Here is a 22,610-nt window from a genome sequence, read left to right on the forward strand (position 1 = left end):
TTAGATGCAGCCTTCCACAACCACCACCAGCTGCAGCCATCCACAACCACCATTAGCTGCAGCCTTCCACAACCACCACCAGCTGCAGCCTTCCACAACCATCAGCTGCAGCCTTCCACAACCACCACCAGCTGCAGCCTTCCACAACCACCACCAGCTGCAGCCTTCCACCACCAGCTGCATCCTTCCACAGCCACCACCAGCTGCATCCTTCCACCACCAGCTGCATCCTTCCACAGCCACCACCAGCTGCATCCTTCCACAGCCACAACCACCACCAGCTGCAGCCTTCCACAACCACCACCAGCTGCAACCTTCCACAACCACACCAGCTGCAGCCTTCCACAACCACCACCAGCTGCAGCCTTCCACAACCACCACCAGCTGCAGCCTTCCACAACCATCACCAGCTGCAGCCTTCCACAACCACCACCAGCTGCAGCCTTCCACAACCATCAGCTGCAGCCTTCCACAACCACCACCAGCTGCAGCCTTCCACAACCACCACCGGCTGCAGCCTTCCACAACCACCACCGGCTGCATCCTTCCACAGCCACAACCATCACCAGCTGCATCCTTCCACAGCCACAACCATCACCAGCTGCAGCCTTCCACAACCACCACTAGCTGCAGCCTTCCACAACCATCACCAGCCTTCCACAACTACCACCAGCTGCAGCCTTCCACAACCATCAGCTGCAGCCTTCCACAACCACCACCAGCTGCAGCCTTCCACAACCACCACCGGCTGCATCCTTCCACAGCCACAACCATCACCAGCTGCAGCCTTCCACAACCACCACTAGCTGCAGCCTTCCACAACCATCACCAGCTGCAGCCTTCCACAACCACCACCAGCTGCAGTCTTCCACAACCACCACCAGCTGCAGCCTTCCACCACCAGCTGCAGCCTTCCACAACCACCACCAGCTGCAGCCTTCCACAACCACCACCAGCTGCAGCCTTCCACAACCACCACCAGCTGCATGCTTCCACAGCCACAACCACCACCAACTGCAGCCTTCCACAACCACCACCAGCTGCAAACTTCCACAACCACACCAGCTGCAGCCTTCCACAACCACCACCAGCTGCATCCTTCCACAACCACCACCAGCTGCATTCTTCCACAACCACCACCAGCTGCAACCTTCCACAACCACCACTAGCTGCAACCTTCCACAACCACCACCAGCTGCAGCCTTCCACAACCACCACCAGCTGCAGCCTTCCACAACCATCACCAGCTGCAACCTTCCACAACCACCACCAGCTGCAAACTTCCACAACCACACCAGCTGCAGCCTTCCACAACCACCACCAGCTGCATCCTTCCACAACCACCACCAGCTGCATTCTTCCACAACCACCACCAGCTGCAACCTTCCACAACCACCACTAGCTGCAACCTTCCACAACCACCACCAGCTGCAGCCTTCCACAACCACCACCAGCTGCAGCCTTCCACAACCATCACCAGCTGCAACCTTCCACAACCACCACCAGCTGCAACCTTCCACAACCACCACCAGATGCAACCTTCCACAACCACCACCAGCTGCAGCCTTCCACAACCATCAGCTGCAGCCTTCCACAACCACCACCAGCTGCAGCCTTCCACAACCACCACCAGCTGCATCCTTCCACAGCCACAACCACCACCAGCTGCATGTTTCCACAGCCACAACCACCACCAACTGCAGCCTTCCACAACCACCACCAGCTGCAAACTTCCACAACCACACCAGCTGCAGCCTTCCACAACCACCACCAGCTGCAGCCTTCCACAACCACCACCAGCTGCAGCCTTCCACAACCAGCTGCAGCCTTCCACAACCATCACCAGCTGCAGCCTTCCACAACCACCACCAGCTGCAGCCTTCCACAACCACCACCAGCTGCAGCCTTCCACAACCACCACCAGCTGCAGCCTTCCACAACCACCACCAGCTGCATCCTTCCACAACCACCACCAGCTGCAGCCTTCCACAACCACCACCAGCTGCAGCCTTCCACAACCACCACCAGCTGCATCTTTACACAACCACCACTACCACCAGCTGCATTCTTCCACAACCACCACTACCACCAGCTGCATAATTCCACAACCACCACTGCCACCAGCTGTATCCTTCCACAGCCACCACTACCACCAGCTGTATCCTTCCACAACCACCACTACCACCAGCTGCATCCTTCCACGACCGTCACTACCACCAGCTGCATCCTTCCACAACCACCACTACCACCAGCTGCATCCTTCCACAGCCACCACTATCACCAGCTGCATCCTTCCACAACCACCACTACCACCAGCTGCATCCTTCCACAACCACCACTACCACCAGCTGCATCCTTCCACAACCATCACTACCACCAGCTGCATCCTTCCACAACCACCACTACCACCAGCTGCATCCTTCCACAACCATCACTACCACTAGCTGCATCCTTCCACAACCACCACCACTACCACCTGCTGCAGCGTTCCACAACCACCACTATCACCAGCTGCATCCTTCCACAACCACCACTACCACCAGCTGCATCCTTCCACAACCATCACTACCACCAGCTACATCCTTCCACAACCACCACCAGCTGCATCCTTCCACAACCACCACTGCCACTACCTGCATCCTTCCACAACCACCACTACCACCAGCTGCATCCTTCCACGACCGTCACTACCACCAGCTGCATTCTTCCACAAAGACCACCACCCACCCACGACCACCAGCACCAGCATCCACGACCACCCACCACCACCACTCCACCACCACCACTCCACCACCACCACCACCACCACCCACAACCCATCACCACCCACAACCCATCACCACCCACAACCCATCACTACCCACAACCCACCACCACCCACTACAATTCACCACCACCACCTACAACCCACCACCACACACCACCTTCTATCATCACCACCCACAACCCACCACCACGACCACCCACAACCCACCACGACCACCCACGACCCACCACCACCACCCACAACCTATCACCCACACACCACCACCACCACCCGCCACTACCACCACCCGCCACTACCACCACCCACCACTACCACCACCCACCACTACCACCACCACCACCATCACCTCCACCCACAACCCACCACCATCACCTCCACCCACAACCCACCACCATCACCTCCACCCACCACCACCACCACCATTCACCACCACCACCACCACCGCCCACCACCACCAACATCCACCACCACCATCCACCACCTCCATCCACCAACATCCACCACCACCATGCACCACCACCACCATCTGCCACCACCAACATTCACCACCACTATCCACCACCACCATCCACCACCACCTGCTGCCACCACCACCACCTGCTGCCACCACCACCACCTGCTGCCACCACCACCACCATCATCATCCGCCACCCGCCACCACCATCCACCACCACCATCCACCACCATCCACCACCATCCACCACCACCATCCACCACCTGCTGCCACCACCACCTGCTGCCACCACCACCACTATCACCACCACCACCACCATCATCCACCACCCGCCACCACCATCACCACCACCACAATCCACCACCACCCACCACCATCCACCACCACCCACCACCACCACCACCACCACCACCACTACCACCCACCACCACCACCACTACCACCACCACCACCACCATCCACCACCATCCACCACCACCACCATCCACCACCACCACCATCCACCACCACCACCATCTACCACCATCCACCACCACCACCATCCACCACCATCCACCACCACCCACCACCGCCACCACCATCCACCGCCACCACCATCCACCGCCACCACCATCCACCGCCACCACCATCCACTGCCACCACCATCCACTGCCACCACCATCCACCGCCACCACCATCACCATCCACCACCACCATCACCATCCACCACCACCATTACCATCCACCACCACCATCACCATCCACCATCACCATCCACCATCACCATCCACCATCACCATCCACCACCACCATCCACCACCACCACCACCATCCACCACCACCACCATCCTCCACCACCACCACCACCACCATCATCATCCACCACCACCATCCACCACCACCACCATCCACCACCACCACCATCCACCACCACCATCCACCACCATCCACCACCACCATCCACCACCACCATCCACCACCACCATCCACCAAAACCATCCACTACCACCATCCACCAGCACCACCATCATCCACCACCATCCACCACCATCCACCACCACCACCATCCACCACCCAATGCCACCACCATCCACCGCCACCACCATCCACCGCCACCACCACCCACCGCCACCATCACCATCCACCACCATCCTCCACCGCCACCACCATCATAATCCACCACCATCCACCACCACCATCCACTACCACCATCCACCACCACCACCATCATCCACCATCATCCACCACCATCCACCACCACCACCATCCACCACCATCCACCACCATCCACCACCACCACCATAACACCATCCACCACCACCATCACCATCCACCACCACCATCCACCACCACCATCACCATCCACCACCACCACCATCACCACCATCCTCCACCACCATCCTCCACCACCACCACCACCATCATCATCCACCACCACCATCATCATCCACCACCCGCCACCACCATCCACCACCACCCACCACCATCCACAATCACCATCCACCATCCACCACCACCATCCACCACCATCCACCACCACCACCATCCACCACCACCATCCACCACCACCATCCACAACCACCATCCACCACCACCACCATCATCCACCACCATCCACCACCACCATCATCCACCACCATCCACCACCACGACCATCCACCACCATCCACCACCACCACCACCATCCACCACCCGCCACCACCATCCACTGCCACCACCATCCACACGCCACCACCATCCACCATCCACCACCATCCACCGCCATCCACCATCCACTGCCACCACCATCCACCGCCACCACCACCGCCACCGCCACCACCATCCACCGCCACCACCCCCCACCCCCACCACCACCATCCACCACCACCATCCACCACCACCACCACCACCACCACCATCCTCCACCGCCACCACCATCATGATCCACCACCATCCACCACCACCATCCACTACCACCACCACCATCATCCACCATCATCCACCACCATCCACCACCATCCACCACCACCAAAACCACCATCCACCACCCACCCCCCCCAACCACCACCACCATCACCATCCATCACCATCCACCACCACCACCCACCATCCACCACCACCATCACCATCCTCCACCACCACCACCACCATCATCATCCACCACCACCATCATCCACCACCCGCCACCACCATCCACCACCATCCATCCACCACCACCACCATCATCCACCAACCACCACCACCACCATCCACCACCACCACCCACCGCCACCATCCACCACCACCACCCGCCACCACCATCCACCACCACCACCACCCACCGCCACCATCCACCACCACCACCCTCCACCACCATCCACCACCATCCACCACCACCACCATCCACCACCACCATCCACTACCACCATCCACCACCACCACCATCATCCACCACCATCCACCACCACCACCATCATCCACCACCACCCACCACCACCACCATCCACCACCATCCACCACCATACACCACCAACACCATCCACCACCACCACCCGCCACCACCATCCACCACCACCACCATCCACCACAATCCACCACCACCACCATCCACCACCATCCACCACCATCCACCACCATCCACCACCACCACCACCCACCGCCACCATCCACCACCACCACCCGCCACCACCATCCACCACCATCCACCACCACCACCATCCACCACCACCCACCACCCCCATCCACCACCACCACCCGCCACCCCCATCCACCACCACCACCCGCCACCACCACCACCATCCACCACCGCCACCTGCCACCACCATCCACCACCACCACCACCTGCCACCACCAAACACCACCACCACCCGCCACCACCATCCACCACCACCACCCGCCACCACCTTCCACCACCACCACCACCCGCCACCACCTTCCACCACCACCACCGTCCACCACCACCGCCCGCCACCACTTTCCACCACCACCGCCCGCCACCACCGTCCACCACCACCGCCCGCCACCACCATCCACCACCGTCCACCACCACCACCTGCCACCACCATCCACCACCATCCACCACCACCACCACCAACCACCACCAACCCCCACCAACCACCACCCTGCCCCACCAACACCATCCACCACCCCCACCCACCACCACCATCCACCACCATCCACAATCCACCACCACCACAATCCACCATCCACCACCATCCACCACCACCCGCCACCACCCTCCACCACCACCATCCACCACCATCCACCACCATCCACCACCATACACCACCAACACCATCCACCACCACCACCCGCCACCACCATCCACCACCACCACCATCCACCACAATCCACCATCCACCACCATCCACCACCACCACCACCACCACCACCACTCGCCACCACCATCCACCCGCCACCACCATCCACCACCACCACAATCCACCACCACCACCACCATCCACCACCATCCAGCACCACCACCAGCCACCACCCACCCCCACCACCCGCCACCCCCATCCAGCACCACCAGCCACCACCACCACCCGCCACCACCACCACCATCCACCACCACCATCCGCCACCACCACCATCCACCACCACCACCATCCACCACCACCACCATCCACCACCACCACCTGCCCCACCACCCACCATCCACCACCACCACCCGCCACCACCCTCCACCACCACCACCCGCCACCACCCCCACCACCACCCTCCACCACCACCTCCACCACCACCACCACCTGCCACCACCACCCACCACCACCACCACCCACCACCATCCACCACAATCCACCACCACCACCATCCACCACCACCACCATCCACCACCACCACCATCCACCACCACCACCCTCCACCACCACCAGTATCCACCACCATCCAGTACCACCACCTGCCACCACCCGCCACCACCACCACCTGCCACCACAATCCACCACCACCATCCACCACCACCACCCACCACCACCACCCACCACCACCACCACCACCATCCACCACCATCCACCACCACCACCATCCACCACCACCACCATCCACCACCACCATCCACCACCACCACCATCCACCACCACCACCATCCACCACCACCATCCACCACCACCACCATCCACCACCACCACCATCCACCACCACCACCATCCACCACCACCACCATCCACAACAATCCACCACCACCACCATCCACCACCATCCACCACCACCTCCCGCCACCACCACCACCACCTGCCACTACCATCCACCACCACCACCATCCACCACCACCACCATCCACCACCACCACCACCCGCCACCACCATCCACCACCACCACCCGCCACCACCTTCCACCACCACCACCACCCGCCACCACCTTCCACCACCACCACCTTCCACCACCACCATCCACCACCACCCGCCACCACCATCCAACACCACCACCACCACCATCCACCATCCACCACCCGCCACCACCATCCACCACCACCACCATCCACCACCACCACCACCACCATCCACCGCCACCACCAGCCACCACCATCCACCACCACCACCACCATCCACCACCACCACCTGCCACCACCATCCACCACCACCATCCACCACCACCATCCACCACCACCACCAGCCACCACCACCATCCACCACCACCACCATCCACCACCACCATCCACCCCCACCACCATCCACCACCACCACCTCCCACCACCATCCACCACCACCAACCACCACCACCACCACCCACCACCACCACCCACCACCACCACCAGCCACCACCTTCCACCACCACCAGCGTCGCAGTTTTTCATAAAATAAAGTAATAATTTTACTTTTTAACATGGTAGACAATGCTTTTCTAAAATTTAATGACACCAAAAATGTGAAATTTGACGTAAAATTACGGAATTACATAAGCACCAAGTTGGAGGAAGGGAGAACTTTAAGCTACTGCTATTTTGACCACTTACAAGCCTGACCCAATTCCTGGCTAATTCTCCAGTATGTCTTGTTATCTATTGATAGAGTAGAAGAAACTGCCCATTCAACTACAGTACAGTGGAACCCCAGCTTTTGAACTTAATTTGTTCCAGAAGGTCATTCTAAAACCAAAATGTGTGAAAAATTAATCAATATTTCCTATAAGAAATAATGTAAGTACAATTAATCCGTTCCAGACACTCAAAAATGTTCATAAAAAATTTTTTTTTTTAAAGAATGACACTAATATCAACTCTACGGCTTATTTATGTATCACAATTGATCTAATATGACATAATAAACAATATTAATAATATAGAAACCTGATATACACACTAGAATGAATAAAATATGTCATTATGTATGTGGAGTGGTGGTGGTGGTGTTGGGTTTATAAGGGCCACTGAGAGCATAAGCCGTATAGTAGTGGTGGTGGCGGCGGCAGTGTTGTCAGTGACCCTATATATCTCAAACAATACTGGAGGAGTTAAATTTTGTTTTGTCATTTTTCTTTCTCTTAATCGCTTAATTTACTTGCTACACTGTTAATGCTGCACTTTATCATTGGCTGGCGCTATAGCCTTTATTGACTCCTGCTGCTTTAGTATCGTACATATTGTAAAATCACTGAAGAAGGCACATTCTCTCCTCTTTCTCAGCCCTTTACTAAAGGGCTGGCACTAGGAACTTTCTTTGGGCCCATGGTGGCTTATTTTGCAGTCACAATGAACAAGCACAAAAATTGCAAAATGTTTAGGATGAATGCTCACTCAACCAGTGACAGAGCCAGACTGAAATGGTGTCCCGCCAAGTGGACGTGTCCGATATGTGCGATTTCCGGATCAAGGTCTGATATCCGTAGCAAAATTTTGCACAAAAAACGGTTCTAAAACCAAATTGTCCAATAACTGGGGCGTGCAAAAAACGGGGTTCCACTGTATAAGAATTATTCTGTAAAGTGCCCAAAAGTTGGTACTTTATCCACTTTTATATAAAATTCAACAGATTCCAATTTAAAAATGAAGTCCATAATAAACAGTGTAGGCATTCCGGCCAATCAAGCAACCTTTCCTTGGTTTATTAATCATAGCCCCTTACCCTCCATTTTGAATCCGTCACACAAAAAAAATTTGAGGTTTTACCGTATTTCTCACATAAAATATAACCAAGACTGATTAGTCATGGTTTAGCCCATTCCAGTAATTGAAGCATATGTAGTGAAAAACCCATAAAACAGACTAGGGGGGGGGGGGTAGTAAAACCTTTACCCTGCCTCTGGAAATCATCAAAAATCTATTATTTCCATCACTTTGAGTCTGCAATGACCAAGATCATTTCCATTTCCCTAGCATGTCTTCAGGTTCATCAATTAAGATGTAGATCTAAACATGTAGATCTATGTGAAAGACAGTGAGAAGATTAAACAAAAACTTATGTGGGCATTTTTATTTTTTTTTAAGGTCTCAAGAACATGACCTTATTTAGCCATAAGTCCTTCAGTCCAGTTAGCATGACAACAGTTGAAGCACCAGTTTCAGAAATGTAACCAGTGTGTAAATTGGAATCCTATAATTGCTTCTTTCATACTTCCACCTATGTGGTGTCCTATATATTGTTGCCTAGTTTTTTTTTTTGTTATTGTCACCTATATCTTTTGTATATCTTTTATTCCCTATTTGAGGTCTACTCTTTTACTGGAACATAGTCCCTTTCTCTCTATTACAACCCAGGAATCCAAATGGCCTGTTATCCCGGGTGTAATGGGAGCAAAATAAACACAGCAGAAAAAGTTTAGACTTATATTATCCTTCACCAATTTAGAACAGCAATATGTACACTATGTACAGTGATAAGTATAGTGCACTCCACGGTAAGCAAGGCAGAAATAGAAGCCACAAGATAGCAGACCGTGCTTCAACCAGCTCTAGAATGGGAATGACAAGGGCAGACAGGAGAGTGGTACCCACATAACCTCTGCGATTGCCAAAACCATCTTCTTATTGGCTAGAACCTGGTCACTAGTTGAACGACGGGGCCCCATCATCAACTCTTAGCAACCTGGTTCGCTGGTTGGGGGAGATAGCCTGTAAATGAGGGTGTGTACATGCGCCGAATAAAGGTTACGTACTCTTTGCATGCCACACCCCCACCCCGAGAAGGCTCAGGATTAGGCTGCCACCTCCCAGTGGTAACCGTGCCGCCATGGCACAAAATAATGGGACCGCCTTTCCTCTCCACCATCCAACTCTTAGATAGAGCTCAGCTTTTCTTGTGACAAAAAGCCAAACCCTAAACTCAAAGTGAGACAGCAGTCAGTCAGGCTAGCATAGGTCCAAGATACAGGCGGACGGTAGCCCGCATCCCCTCACTAAAAAAAAACCCCACACCAGGGGATAAAAAAAAAAGAGCGTGAAAAGGGGTTACCACAAATAATATAACATCCTAACCTAAATAAATAAAAATATTAGACTCTAGATAAAGAGTCCGCCAACACATTTTCTTTGCCGGCAATATATTTAATTCTGAGTGAGTATGGTTGCAGTCTTAGCGTCCAGCGCATGAGCCTTGTGTTGTGGTTCTTCATGGCTTGGAGATATACTAGAGGATTGTGATCACTGTAGACTGTGACCACCTGCGATGTCTGGCCCACATTAACATCGAAATGCTCCAAAGCCAGTACCAGCGCGAGGGCTTCTTTTTCAATGGTAGAGTAAGCCCTCTGATGTGGCTGGAACTTGGCTGAAAAGTATGCTACAGGCTGCAACTCCTCATTCTCGTTTTGTAATAGTACTGCCCCAACCTCAGACTCACAAGCATCAACCTGTAATGAAAAAGGTTTGGAGAAGTCTGGAGACAAGAGAATGGGTGCAGTACACAATATTCTTTTTGCTTTGTCAAAAGAAGTTTGACAATCTGGGGTCCAATTAAAGGGAACTTTGTGACTGGTAAGAGAGGTAAGAGGGGCTACAATATCAGAGAAATTCTTACAGAATCTTCTGTAAAATCCTATCATGCCTAGGAAACGTTGAAGAGATATCCTATCATGAGGAACTGGATAATCTTTAATAGCAAGAACTTTAGCCAATTTAGGTGCAACTTTACCACTACCTACTTCATGGCCTAGAAAAGTGACAGTGGCCTGGCCAAAGGAAGATTTAGATAAATTAACTGTTAAATGGGAACTCTTAAAGGTCTCAAAAAGAGCCTTAAGTCTAAGTAGGTGTTGATCCCAAGTATCAGACACCACAACAATATCATCTAGGTACGCTGCCGTGCCTTCAAGTCCTTTAATAGCCTGATGGGTAAGTTTCTGGAATGAAGAGGGGGAATTTTTCATTCCAAAGGGGGTAACTGTGTATTGATAATGACCTCCCGGAATTACGAAGGCAGAGATTTCCTTCGCCTTATCCGTTAAAGGTACCTGATAGTAACCTTTAAGGAGATCTAACTTGGACACAAAAGTAGCCTTACCCACAAAGTCAATTACGTCATCCAGACGAGGAAGAGGGTAAGCATCTGTAATTGTGACCTCATTCACCTTACGGTAATCTGTACACATACGAAACCCTCCATCAGCCTTCTTCACAAGGATGCACGGTGAAGCCCATGGACTAGATGACTCCTCCACTAAACCATGCTTTAACAAAAATTCTACTTCCTGCTGAAGTAACCTTTGCTTTTCAGGATTAGCTCTGTAGGGGGAGAGTTTAATTGGTTTAGAGTTTCCCACATCTACATCATGATAACCTAACGTACATTTTTTCGGCACATCCGAAAAAATATTAGGATATGACTGTAGAAGCTCAGTTAAATTTGTTGCTTGCGTTTCGGATAGTCCCTCCATTAAAGGGCTAGGATCCTTGAGGAGGACAGAATTTGAAAGTTTAATATTAATTTCAGAGATAGAGTGCAAAGAATCAGAGTTGTCCTCAGAGGTAGAGGACAGAGTCATTACTGGGACTTTATCTAGTATGTGGAAATATTTTAATTGATTGATGTGGTAAATTTTAGTTTTTGAGGTCTTATCAATGGGAGCTACCACATAATTTACATCAGATAATCTACTTACAATCTGCATAGGTCCCGTAAATCTAGCTTTCAAGGTGTGGCCAGGTATAGGTTCCTGCACCAACACCTTGTCTCCTGGATGGAAGGAGCGGAATTTTGCACTTCTGTCATACCTCTGTTTCATCTTACTTTGAGCTGTCTTTAGTTTAGCCTTGGCTAACTGACGTGCCACCTGCAACCTTGAAGACGGGTTGTAGAGTGTTGAGCTAACGTCTTCTCCCATCCATCCTTCTTTGAGCACCCGAAGAGGACCTCGTACATTGTGCCCAAAGATCAGCTCAAACGGACTATACCCTGTAGACTCTTGCACCGTCTCTCGTACTGAGAACAGCAACAAAGGTAGTGATTCATCCCAGTCTGTAGGAAAGTGCATGCAAAAGGTTATCATAGTTTTTAACGTCTGATGGAATCTTTCCAAGGCGCCTTGGGACTGAGGATGATAGGCAGTGGATAAGTTAATACTTCCCTAAATGCTTTGGCAGTAAAGTTAGTACCTTGATCACTTTGAATAGTTTTAGGAATGCCAAAACAAGAAATGAATTTGGTTAAAGCTTTGAGAATAGCTTTAGTATTAATACTACGCATGGGAATTGCTTCAGGATATCTGGTTACTTTATCCATAATCGTAAATAAATATTGATTTCCAGACTTTGACCTAGGTAGTGGACCTACACAATCTATAATTAAATCTGCAAAAGGTTCTCCATCAGCAGGTATAGGTTGGAGAGGTGCAGGTTTAATGGAATGTCCAGGTTTCCCTACTTGCTGACATTCTCAGCAACACCTAATATGATTCTTCACATCTTTCTTTAATTTTGGCCAATAAAATTCTTTTGTGATTCTATACAAGGTTTTTGTAATTCCTAAGTGACCTCCTAATGAAGTATTATGAGCTATATTTAATATTTGAGGTCTAAACTTGGAACCACTAACCTGTCATACAATTGCCAGCCCTCTATCTCCTTACCAGTCTCAGTACAGATCAAATAATCGTTTTTAACTTCATACTTGACCGGATGACCCAAAGAGGATTTACCCATGGCTGCCTGAAAAGCGAATTTTAAAGAAGGGTCCTTTCGTTGTTCCTCCCGGAAGGACAGTCCCTCGGGCATGGAAACAGAGACATCTGGCAATCCTGCAACCTGGGAATAGGAAGGCTTGATCGGGGTCTGTTCACTTGATTTACGAGGCTCCGGCCGGTGTGCCTCATAAAACAACATGGCTATTCCAAGATCGGAGTCGTCCAAGGATAGGTCAACATTCTCTCCAGACAACCCTTGGGATGTTGCCCGAGTTATGGCCAACACCGGAGAAGAATTACTCATTATAGGTTCAGGACACGCACTAACAGTAGTAATGTTATTACCCAGTAATAACATGGCATCTTTCATGGGGAATCCTTTTGAGACACCTACAGTCAAGTACCCAGTGTAATATTTGCACTGTACATAAATTTTATGCAAAGGGACAGAATATATAGCTCCTCCAAATGCTTCTAATAAAACAGAGGAATTCAAGGTAGTGTTCTCTGAAAGGGGTAATATTCCTTCTCTTACAAGTGAGCAATATGCTCCAGTATCTCTAAAGGTCTTTACTTCAGTTGTTTCTGAGTTTTCCTGAAGGGAAATAAGACTCTTGCAGTAATAAGGGGCTATACCTTTTTCTACTTCTCTAGGGGACATGTTACTAGGGATATTAGAGATTTTCCCAATGGGTTGGGGTTTGTGGGGGCAGTCGGGACGGATATGACCTACTTTGTTACAAAGGAAGCAGACGACAGGCTTGCCCTTTACTCCCTGCTGACGTTGCAAATGGTGTCGTTCTGGCTGGTGTTTCTCTGGATACTGTTGTCGAGATGCACCATGAGTAGTTTGCCTCTCCACAGGTGGACCATAAGTTAAGAAGCGTGGCTCACCAGGTGACTTAGTTGGCTGACGTAGACGTTCTCCCTCCGGCTGGCACTTCATTCTCCAAGGTTGACGATCTCTGCTCATGCCAGGCTGTTGAAAAGAGAGACGGGACTGCTCGGACAAGGAGCGGTTAGTTTCGAAGGTATCAGCCAACCTGGCTGCCTCCAATGCAGTGGTTAAGTCACGATCCTGCAGAAAGACTCGAACCTCTGGTCCCACAGACTCCAGCAGGTTATCAATCAGAATAAGCTGTACCAGCTCCTCAAAGGTAGAGACACCACTTGCTTTATACCAGCTGGTAAAAGCTTTGGTTTGCTGTCTCACAAAGTCCACTAGGGATTGACCAAGCTGTCGTCTGCCCAGCTTAAAAATCTTTCTATATTTGGCTGGGATACATGTATATGCTCCCAACACTGTGGTCTTCACTACTTTATAATCAGAAAATTCAGCGTCATTTAATACTGACGTAAATTCCTGTGCCTTACCCAATAATGCTGTATGAACCAACGATGCCCAATGCTGTTCCGGCCACCTCAAGGCTCGAGCCTGATTTTCGAAGCTTTCGAAAAATTGTTCTGGTTCGGCCTCATTGAAGCGGGGAACAAGCTGTACTGCTTTTTGTAAACTAAAATCATTTACAGAATGCGAAAACTGCCTCCTTTCTCTTTCCCTATCAAATTCTTCCCTTGCGAATGCTCTCTGTTCCCTAGTTTGCTCAAGATTGATTTTTGCCAGCTCAAGTGCCAATGACGCTGATTCACCTTGAGACAACCCAGCTGCACTATACTGACCATTTTGCTCCATAGGTGTATCATCTTCCTCCTGCGAGAACATAGTAGTTTTTGCCCTAGCTCCCGTAGAGGGAGGAGTCTGATGTGCCATCTCTTCTTCTATAAGTTTGTCAGCAATCAGTGAATGCAGTTGCGCAGCTGTAAGAGTGCATTTGTATTTAATGCCAATGGAATGAGCAATTTGCCAACAACGCTGTAGGGACAATTTAGGTAGGTTGTGCAAAGTATATGCCGACACCAGACGTCTGACTCGTCTAGGTGGCATAAGTTATTCGATATGCAGTATACCCCAACGTAACACGTTAATTTGCAGAACACGCTTAGCTATGCACAGTACGATTGCAGAATACGCATACAAGCAAAGCTGACTACAAAATTCTCCACACCGAACAGGCTAGTAACAACTGACACGCAAAATTTGTAAAGCAATGCCAGACAGCTACACTGTTCTAGAAGATTGACCGTAGCGAAGCGAGCACACCGAACAAGCTAGTAGCGAGCTGTTGAATGATCACACAATAGCAAGGCTGACCATAACAGTAACTGACACGCAAAATTTGTAAAGCGTAGGCAAAGCTAATGCAATGCCAGACAGCAAGCCGCACAATGTTCCTGCTACGAGCTTCACCCTAAGCTCAACCATTTCTCTAAGTCCAGCTCCAGCTCTCAGACAGGCTACCCATATTACAACCCAGGAATCCAAATGGCCTGTTATCCCGGGTGTAATGGGAGCAAAATAAACACAGCAGAAAAAGTTTAGACTTATATTATCCTTCACCAATTTAGAACAGCAATATGTACACTATGTACAGTGATAAGTATAGTGCACTCCACGGTAAGCAAGGCAGAAATAGAAGCCACAAGATAGCAGACCGTGCTTCAACCAGCTCTAGAATGGGAATGACAAGGGCAGACAGGAGAGAGGTACCCACATAACCTCTGCGATTGCCAAAACCATCTTCTTATTGGCTAGAACCTGGTCACTAGTTGAACGACGGGGCCCCATCATCAACTCTTAGCAACCTGGTTCGCTGGTTGGGGGAGATAGCCTGTAAATGAGGGTGTGTACATGCGCCGAATAAAGGTTACGTACTCTTTGCATGCCACACTCTCCTACATATCCTTTCCTGAGGCTTATCCTCTGCATTAAAATTTTTTACTGTTTTTAGTACCTACTATTTATTCCATACATTTGCAACAGCTACCATGTTGGTCTCCTAAATACCCTATTAATGTGTTTTCTAAATCCATAAATGTAATTATCAGTTCCTTATCCTAATCTAAGTATGGTTCACTTATATATTTCAATATAAACAGATGATCATCACATCTCTTAACCCTTTGACTGTCACGTGCCCCTTTCTGGAACTGTCATTCTGTCTCGCAAAATTTTTGGAAAAAAAAAAAAAAATTTCTTGTGAAATGATAAGAGAATCTTTTCCCAATGGTAATGACACCAAAAGTACGAAATTTGGTCGAAAACTCACGGAATTACGCTCCCACGAAGTTAGCAGTCTCGGCGACATATACGCATCAGCGATTTTGCCGACTTTGAGCCCTGTTTTTGGCCAATTCTGTTGTTCCAGTTGATCAAACTCATAGCTATTTCTTTAGAACTCCATTTTTTCTATCAGTTGAGTACAAGAAACTGCCCATTTACCGATTTGAACTACCCAGTAAAGTGGTCAGAATTTGGCAATTTGGCCAATTTCACGCAAATTAAAAAATATGCCAGTTTCAAAATAGGGTCCAGAATAAACAATGTAGACATTCTTGGCACTAAAATAACATATCCTCTGTTCATTAGTCACATCTCTAGGCCCCTTTTATATTACTATTGCTTTCTATTTTGATTTTTTATTCATACAAAAAATACAAAATTTACTGTTATGCAGACTACTGCATTATTGTAAAAATGGTATAAATAATATCAGTGCACTAGTGAAAGAATATTAGACTCCCCAGTTGACGTGTATTGGACATGTGGTGTGATTTGCTTACTCCTGAACATTGGTAAAAATCTAACATTTCCGCTACTTTGAGCTCAATTTCAAGGTCATTTTCATTGTGAAACTAATCAAAATCATCTCTATTTCTGTAATGTGTTTTCCATTTTATCATGTGAGACCATGAAAACGAGAATATAACGACAAATACTATACGAAAATACACCTCGAAGTCGGCGTTTTAATTAAAAAAAAGGGTCAGTTGTTTTTTTCTCGTTATGCACTGCGGGGCCTACCAGCTTTCTCCTGCTTGATTTGAAGCTGCTAGAATTTACGCGTATTAATACATCCGAAACAGTGGTGCATAAGACGTATATATATGACCAAAACAGTCAAAGGGTTAATAATAATAATAATAATAATAATAATAATAATAATAATAATAATAATATTTTTATTTCAGCATAATACATGTTTGTTCATCGGAATATAATAATTGGGTGTACATGCCAAAAGCCTTTCAGGCAAACTTAAAATTAACTTAAGATTAATAAAGCATTAGGTGAGTTACAATGAATACTAAAGAACTGAATTAGTTCATGCTATACGTATTGCCTTTCTAAATCATCCTTGTTCCTCTGCAGTCCTGTTTTCTGCTGAGTTCTAACTCTTTCAATAATAAGAATTCTACTGTACACTTTACCTAGTATGTATACTTAAACATTTCCTCGTGTTCCCATTTTTCCTTATTCAAAGTAACTATATATGCTCTTTGCTAGCCCTTAGGTACCTTCTCTTCTTTCATGTCCATTATATATTGAACAAATGCAGCATCCACACCAAAATTATATTCCTACCTTTTAGCATCTCACTCATATTATTATTATTTTTCAGCTTGGGGTCTTCTGTGTTACTGTGAAGGACTGTGCCCTGACCCTAATAACTTCAATGGTACATGTGAAGCTATGCCCAACTCATTCTGCTTCAGTGCTGTAGAGCTTCATTATGATGTAGAAACAGATGAAATGAAGGAGGAGCGCACTTATGGGTGTCTTGGACAAGATGAGCTTGGTCTTATGCAGGTTTGTTTTGTAATGGGAAATCTGGATTATTTGAATTTCAAAGCAGATAATTTTGCTGCATTTCTGATTTAAATATAAATACAGATACAAATTCAGATTTATTTCTATCATAAGAAAATGTAGGATTATTAAATTGGGTTTATTGAGCCATGGCAACCAATTTTTCTGACGCTCCCCAAAGTACAGTAGGGCCCCACTTACATGGCAGGTTTGGCTCCTTAAAGTAGAAATCACCTTAAAGTGGAATGCCATTTTGTCCACTTATAAATACTAGACAACAAGTTTACACTAACTTATATAAAGTTAGTAATAGAACTATGCATTAAAAAACACAATAAAAAGTAAAATACACAAACAGTACACCCATTACTTACCTTAAAATATTTGTAGTCTTAATGCAGGGTGAGAGGTGAGTCGTATTTATTTGTAGGAAGTCAGGTGTGAGAAGTATGGTAGCCAGCCAGGGCAGCCCAGCCCACCCCACCTTACACCACTTCACCCACACGTAATGTAAACAAGCAGACATGTCTGCTTTTGGTTGATACACATTCATTCCCATGTCTGTGAATATTATACCATAATGCAAACACTTTACAGTGTGTACAAGTTGTCTCCACGTTGATACAGTAGAATAAATAAAGAGGAACACTCCCATTCTCATGTAACACCAATTTTAGAAGAAATAATGCTCTGAGTGAAGGCATATGAAAGTAATAATTTTCTAGTTACCCCCAGTAATATTATAGTGTACACATTTTCTCTGATGTTGGACTAGAGAAAACATCATTCTTGCTATCCCTCCTACAAGTTGTCTAGCTACCACATCTCAAATTTATGTTAATTTATTCTACTGTGGGGTGTATTTATCATGTTTATGTTACGTAGCATGTTTATATAATTTGGAAAAAATATCATAGATGGATTAAAGAAAATGTCTATATTAAAGTAATATACAACATTTAATGCACCCAAGAGATTATTATTATTAATATGGCACCAAGAGAAGAGAGAGACTTAGTGATTTTAATGTGTACCTGCACACCAGCACAGTGTGTAAATATATTTAGGTACAGGTACACATAAGTACCTAGGTAGTAGGTTGGTAGACAGCATCCACCCAGGGAAGTACTACCGTCCTGACAGATGAGTGTAAAATGAAAGCCTGTAATTGTTTTACATGATGGTAGGATTGCTGGTGTCTTTTTTTGTCTCATAAACATGCAAGATTTCAGGTACATCTTGCTACTTCTACTTAAACTTAGGTCACACTACACATGCACCTACAAGCATATATATATACACACCCCTCTGGGTTTTCTTCTATTTTCTTACTAGTTCTTATTCATGTTTATTTCCTCTTATCTCTCTGGGGAAAAGGAACAGAATTCTTCCTCCATAAACTGTGTGTGTCATAAGAGGTGACAAAAATGCCGGGAGCCAGGGGCTAGTAACCCCATCTCCTGTATACATTTCAGAATTTAAAGAGAGAAACTCGTTTTTCTTTTTGGGTCACCTTGCCTCGGTGGGATATGGCTGGTGTGTTGAAAAAAAAAAAAGTATAATTGTCAGTGTACATACATATAAAATGTGCAATAACTTTAAAACACTTGGAATTTTGGGAAGTTTCCAGACATAATAGAGAGATGTGCTTATGGAGAAGGTAAACAAACCAGGTGGGGTGCGCCGTATAAGAAAGACCGGTTACTGTATAGTGAGTTTTGATCATAATTTGAAATCGCCCTATTAGCGGAATGCTGTAAAGAGGGGCCATACTGTATTTACCTTACTGATGCTGCTTGACAGTTAGTTCCATTCAACTGCATCTCCATTAGTAAACTAATGCTTTCTTATACTGTTTCTTCTTTAAATCTGAAGCTATTTGATTTAAATTCATTGTAACATGTGCTACTTGGGTTTAGTATTTTCTGCACACTTGTCATAGCAGTTTATTTCATTGATTTGTACATCTAGTCAAATCTACCCTCATTCTATGTCTTTCCATGGACATTAAGTTTAATGCTTGTAATCTTGTTTCATAAGAAATATTCTGAATCCATTAGATAAAATTTGCCATTTTTGTTTTTTTATTTTCGAATTCATTTGTATCTTTGGGGTGCCAGGGGTAAATGAAAATGGGGAGCCTTTAATTGAGCTATGTGTAGAAAGAGGTTTGGTAATAAGTAATACATATTTTATGAAGAAGAGAATAAATAAGTATACAAGGTATGATATAACATATAATGAAGGATTGTTAGATTATGTGTTGGTGGATAAAAGGTTGATGGGTAGGCTTCAGGATGTACGTGTTTATAGAGGGGCAACGGATATATCGAATCATTGTTTAGTTGTAGCTACAGTTAGAGTAAGAGGTAGTTGGGACATAAGGAAAGTGGCAACAGCAAGTAAGAGAGAGGTGGAAGTGTTTAAACTAAACAAGGAAGAAGTTAGGGTGAGATATAAGCAGCTATTGGCAGAAAGGTGGGCTAGTGCAAGTATGGGTAGTGGGGGGGGGATGGGATAGTTTTAACCCTTTGACTGTCGCAACCCCAAATCCTGAGGTGTCTCCTGGTGTCGCAAAATTTAAAAAAAAAAAAAAAAAAATCTTATGAAATGATAGAGAATCTTTCCCGATGGTAACGACACCAAAAGTGTGAAATTTGATGGAAAACTTATGGAATTACACTCTCGCAAAGTTAGTGACCTCGGCGATATTTATGAATCGCCAATTTCGCCCACTTTGAGCCCTATTTTCGGCTAATTCCATTGTTCCAGTCGACCATATGCGTAACTATTTCTTAAGAATTCCATTTGTTCTATCGATTAAGTACAAGAAACTGCCCATTTACTGATTTCAACTACCCAATAAAGTAGTCAAAAATTTGCAATTTGGCCAATGTCATGCAAATTAAAAAATATGCCAATTTCAAAATAGGGTCCAGAATGAACAATGCAGACATTCCTGCCTCTAAAATAACATTTTCTTTGTTCATCAGTCATGTCTCCAGGCCCCTCTGATATTACTCTTGCTTTCTATTTTGAATTTTTATTCAAACAAAAAATAGAAGATTTACTGTTATGCACACTACTGGAATATTGTAATAATTGCATAAATAATATCAACCCATTCATGACTGCATATTAGAATGGCTAGTTGGACATTCATTGGGCAATGACGTCATTTGTTTACTATTGAACATTGGCAAAAATCAAACATTTCTCCTACTTGAGCTCCATTTCAAGGTTCTTTTCATAGTAAAGCCAATCAAAATCACCTCTATTTCTATAACATGTTTTCCATTCTATCAAATGTGACTCTGAAAACGAGAATATAACCATACAAACTATATGAAAATTCACCTCAAAGTCGGTGTTTTAATCCAAAAAACGTGGTCAGAGTTTTTTTTCCTCATGCACTGTGTGCTGCAGGATTTTTTTATACTGTGCACACTGACCACACAGACCCATTCTCTCACATGTGGGCCTACCAGCTTTCTCCTGCTTGATTTGAAGCCACTTGAATTTTTGAGTATATATACGTCAAACACATTGGCTCGTAAGACGTTTATATATATATACAGGTCTCCCTCAACATTCACGTTTTCAACTTTCACGGGCTTCACACATTCGCGAATTCCCAACCGCCAAATTCCCAGCCGCCAAATCATATTTAAGTTTCCCGCCACCTGCGAGTCCCTACTACCCTCCCTCCGACCCCCGCAACTGGCAGCCAGCCCTCCCACCACTCAGTGTGGTGAGTGTTTTGTTTATTCATTATTTGCTATTAAACTACAATATAAATAATGTAAACCCATTCATGACTGCATATTGGAATGGCTATTTGAACAGGTATTAGACGGTGACATCATGCGTTTACTCTTTAACTAATAATAACAATAGTAGTAGTAATAATAATAATAGGTTGGTAGTAGGTTGGTAGACAGCAACCACCCAGGGAAGTACTACCGTCCTGCCAGATGACTGTGAAACAAAAACCTGTAACTGTTTTGCATGATGGTAGGATTGCTGGTTTCTTTTTCTGTCTCATAAACACACTAGATAACAGGGATATCTTGCTACTCATACTTACACTTTGGTCACACTGACAAATGAATTAACATCTAGGTTTTTCTCCTTTTTCTTTCTTGCTACAGCTAATAATAACAATAGTAGTAGTAATAATAATAATAATAATTATAAATATGTTATAATTGAAGAAGGAAATTGTACAAAAATACGAGAGAGTGGTTGACACATCGTCAGTGTGACTTTGTTTATGCTGGAGTGAACATTAGTCTCCCTGCTCTTCCAAACATTTCACAATAATTCATTGTGTTTGGTGCTTGTAGATTGAGTGTGACTGGAGTGGTAGAGGCAGTGATTGAGGCAGTGATTGAGGCAATGGTATTTAATAACATACATACATACTTGAGTCCTGGAGATGGGAAGTACAGTGCCTGCACTCTGAAGGAGGGGTGTTAATGTTGCAGTTTAAAAACTGTAGTGTAAAGCACCCTTCTGGCAAGACAGTGATGGAGTGAATGATGGTGAAAGTTTTTCTTTTTCGGGCCACCCTGCCTTGGTGGGAATCGGCCAGTGTGATAAAAAAAAAAAAAAATGTTAATAATAATACATGTTATTAATAATATGTACTATTATTATTTATAACATATATGTTATTAAATACATACATG

General features: G+C 46.8%; 1 protein-coding gene across 1 annotated transcript in view; it reads left to right on the forward strand.

The window, feature by feature from the left end:
• The window catches only part of tkv (serine/threonine receptor kinase thickveins), a 377,353-nt gene that overhangs the window by 157,443 nt on the left and 197,300 nt on the right, over positions 1-22,610 (forward strand). Inside the window, exon 2 of the mRNA XM_070097287.1 lies at positions 17,732-17,919. Coding sequence (XP_069953388.1) covers positions 17,732-17,919 — 188 coding nt within the window. The remainder of the gene's footprint in view (positions 1-17,731; positions 17,920-22,610) is intronic.

This window comes from Cherax quadricarinatus, chromosome 57 (genome assembly GCF_038502225.1).
Source record: "Cherax quadricarinatus isolate ZL_2023a chromosome 57, ASM3850222v1, whole genome shotgun sequence".
Classification (NCBI taxonomy): Eukaryota; Metazoa; Arthropoda; class Malacostraca; order Decapoda; family Parastacidae; genus Cherax; species Cherax quadricarinatus.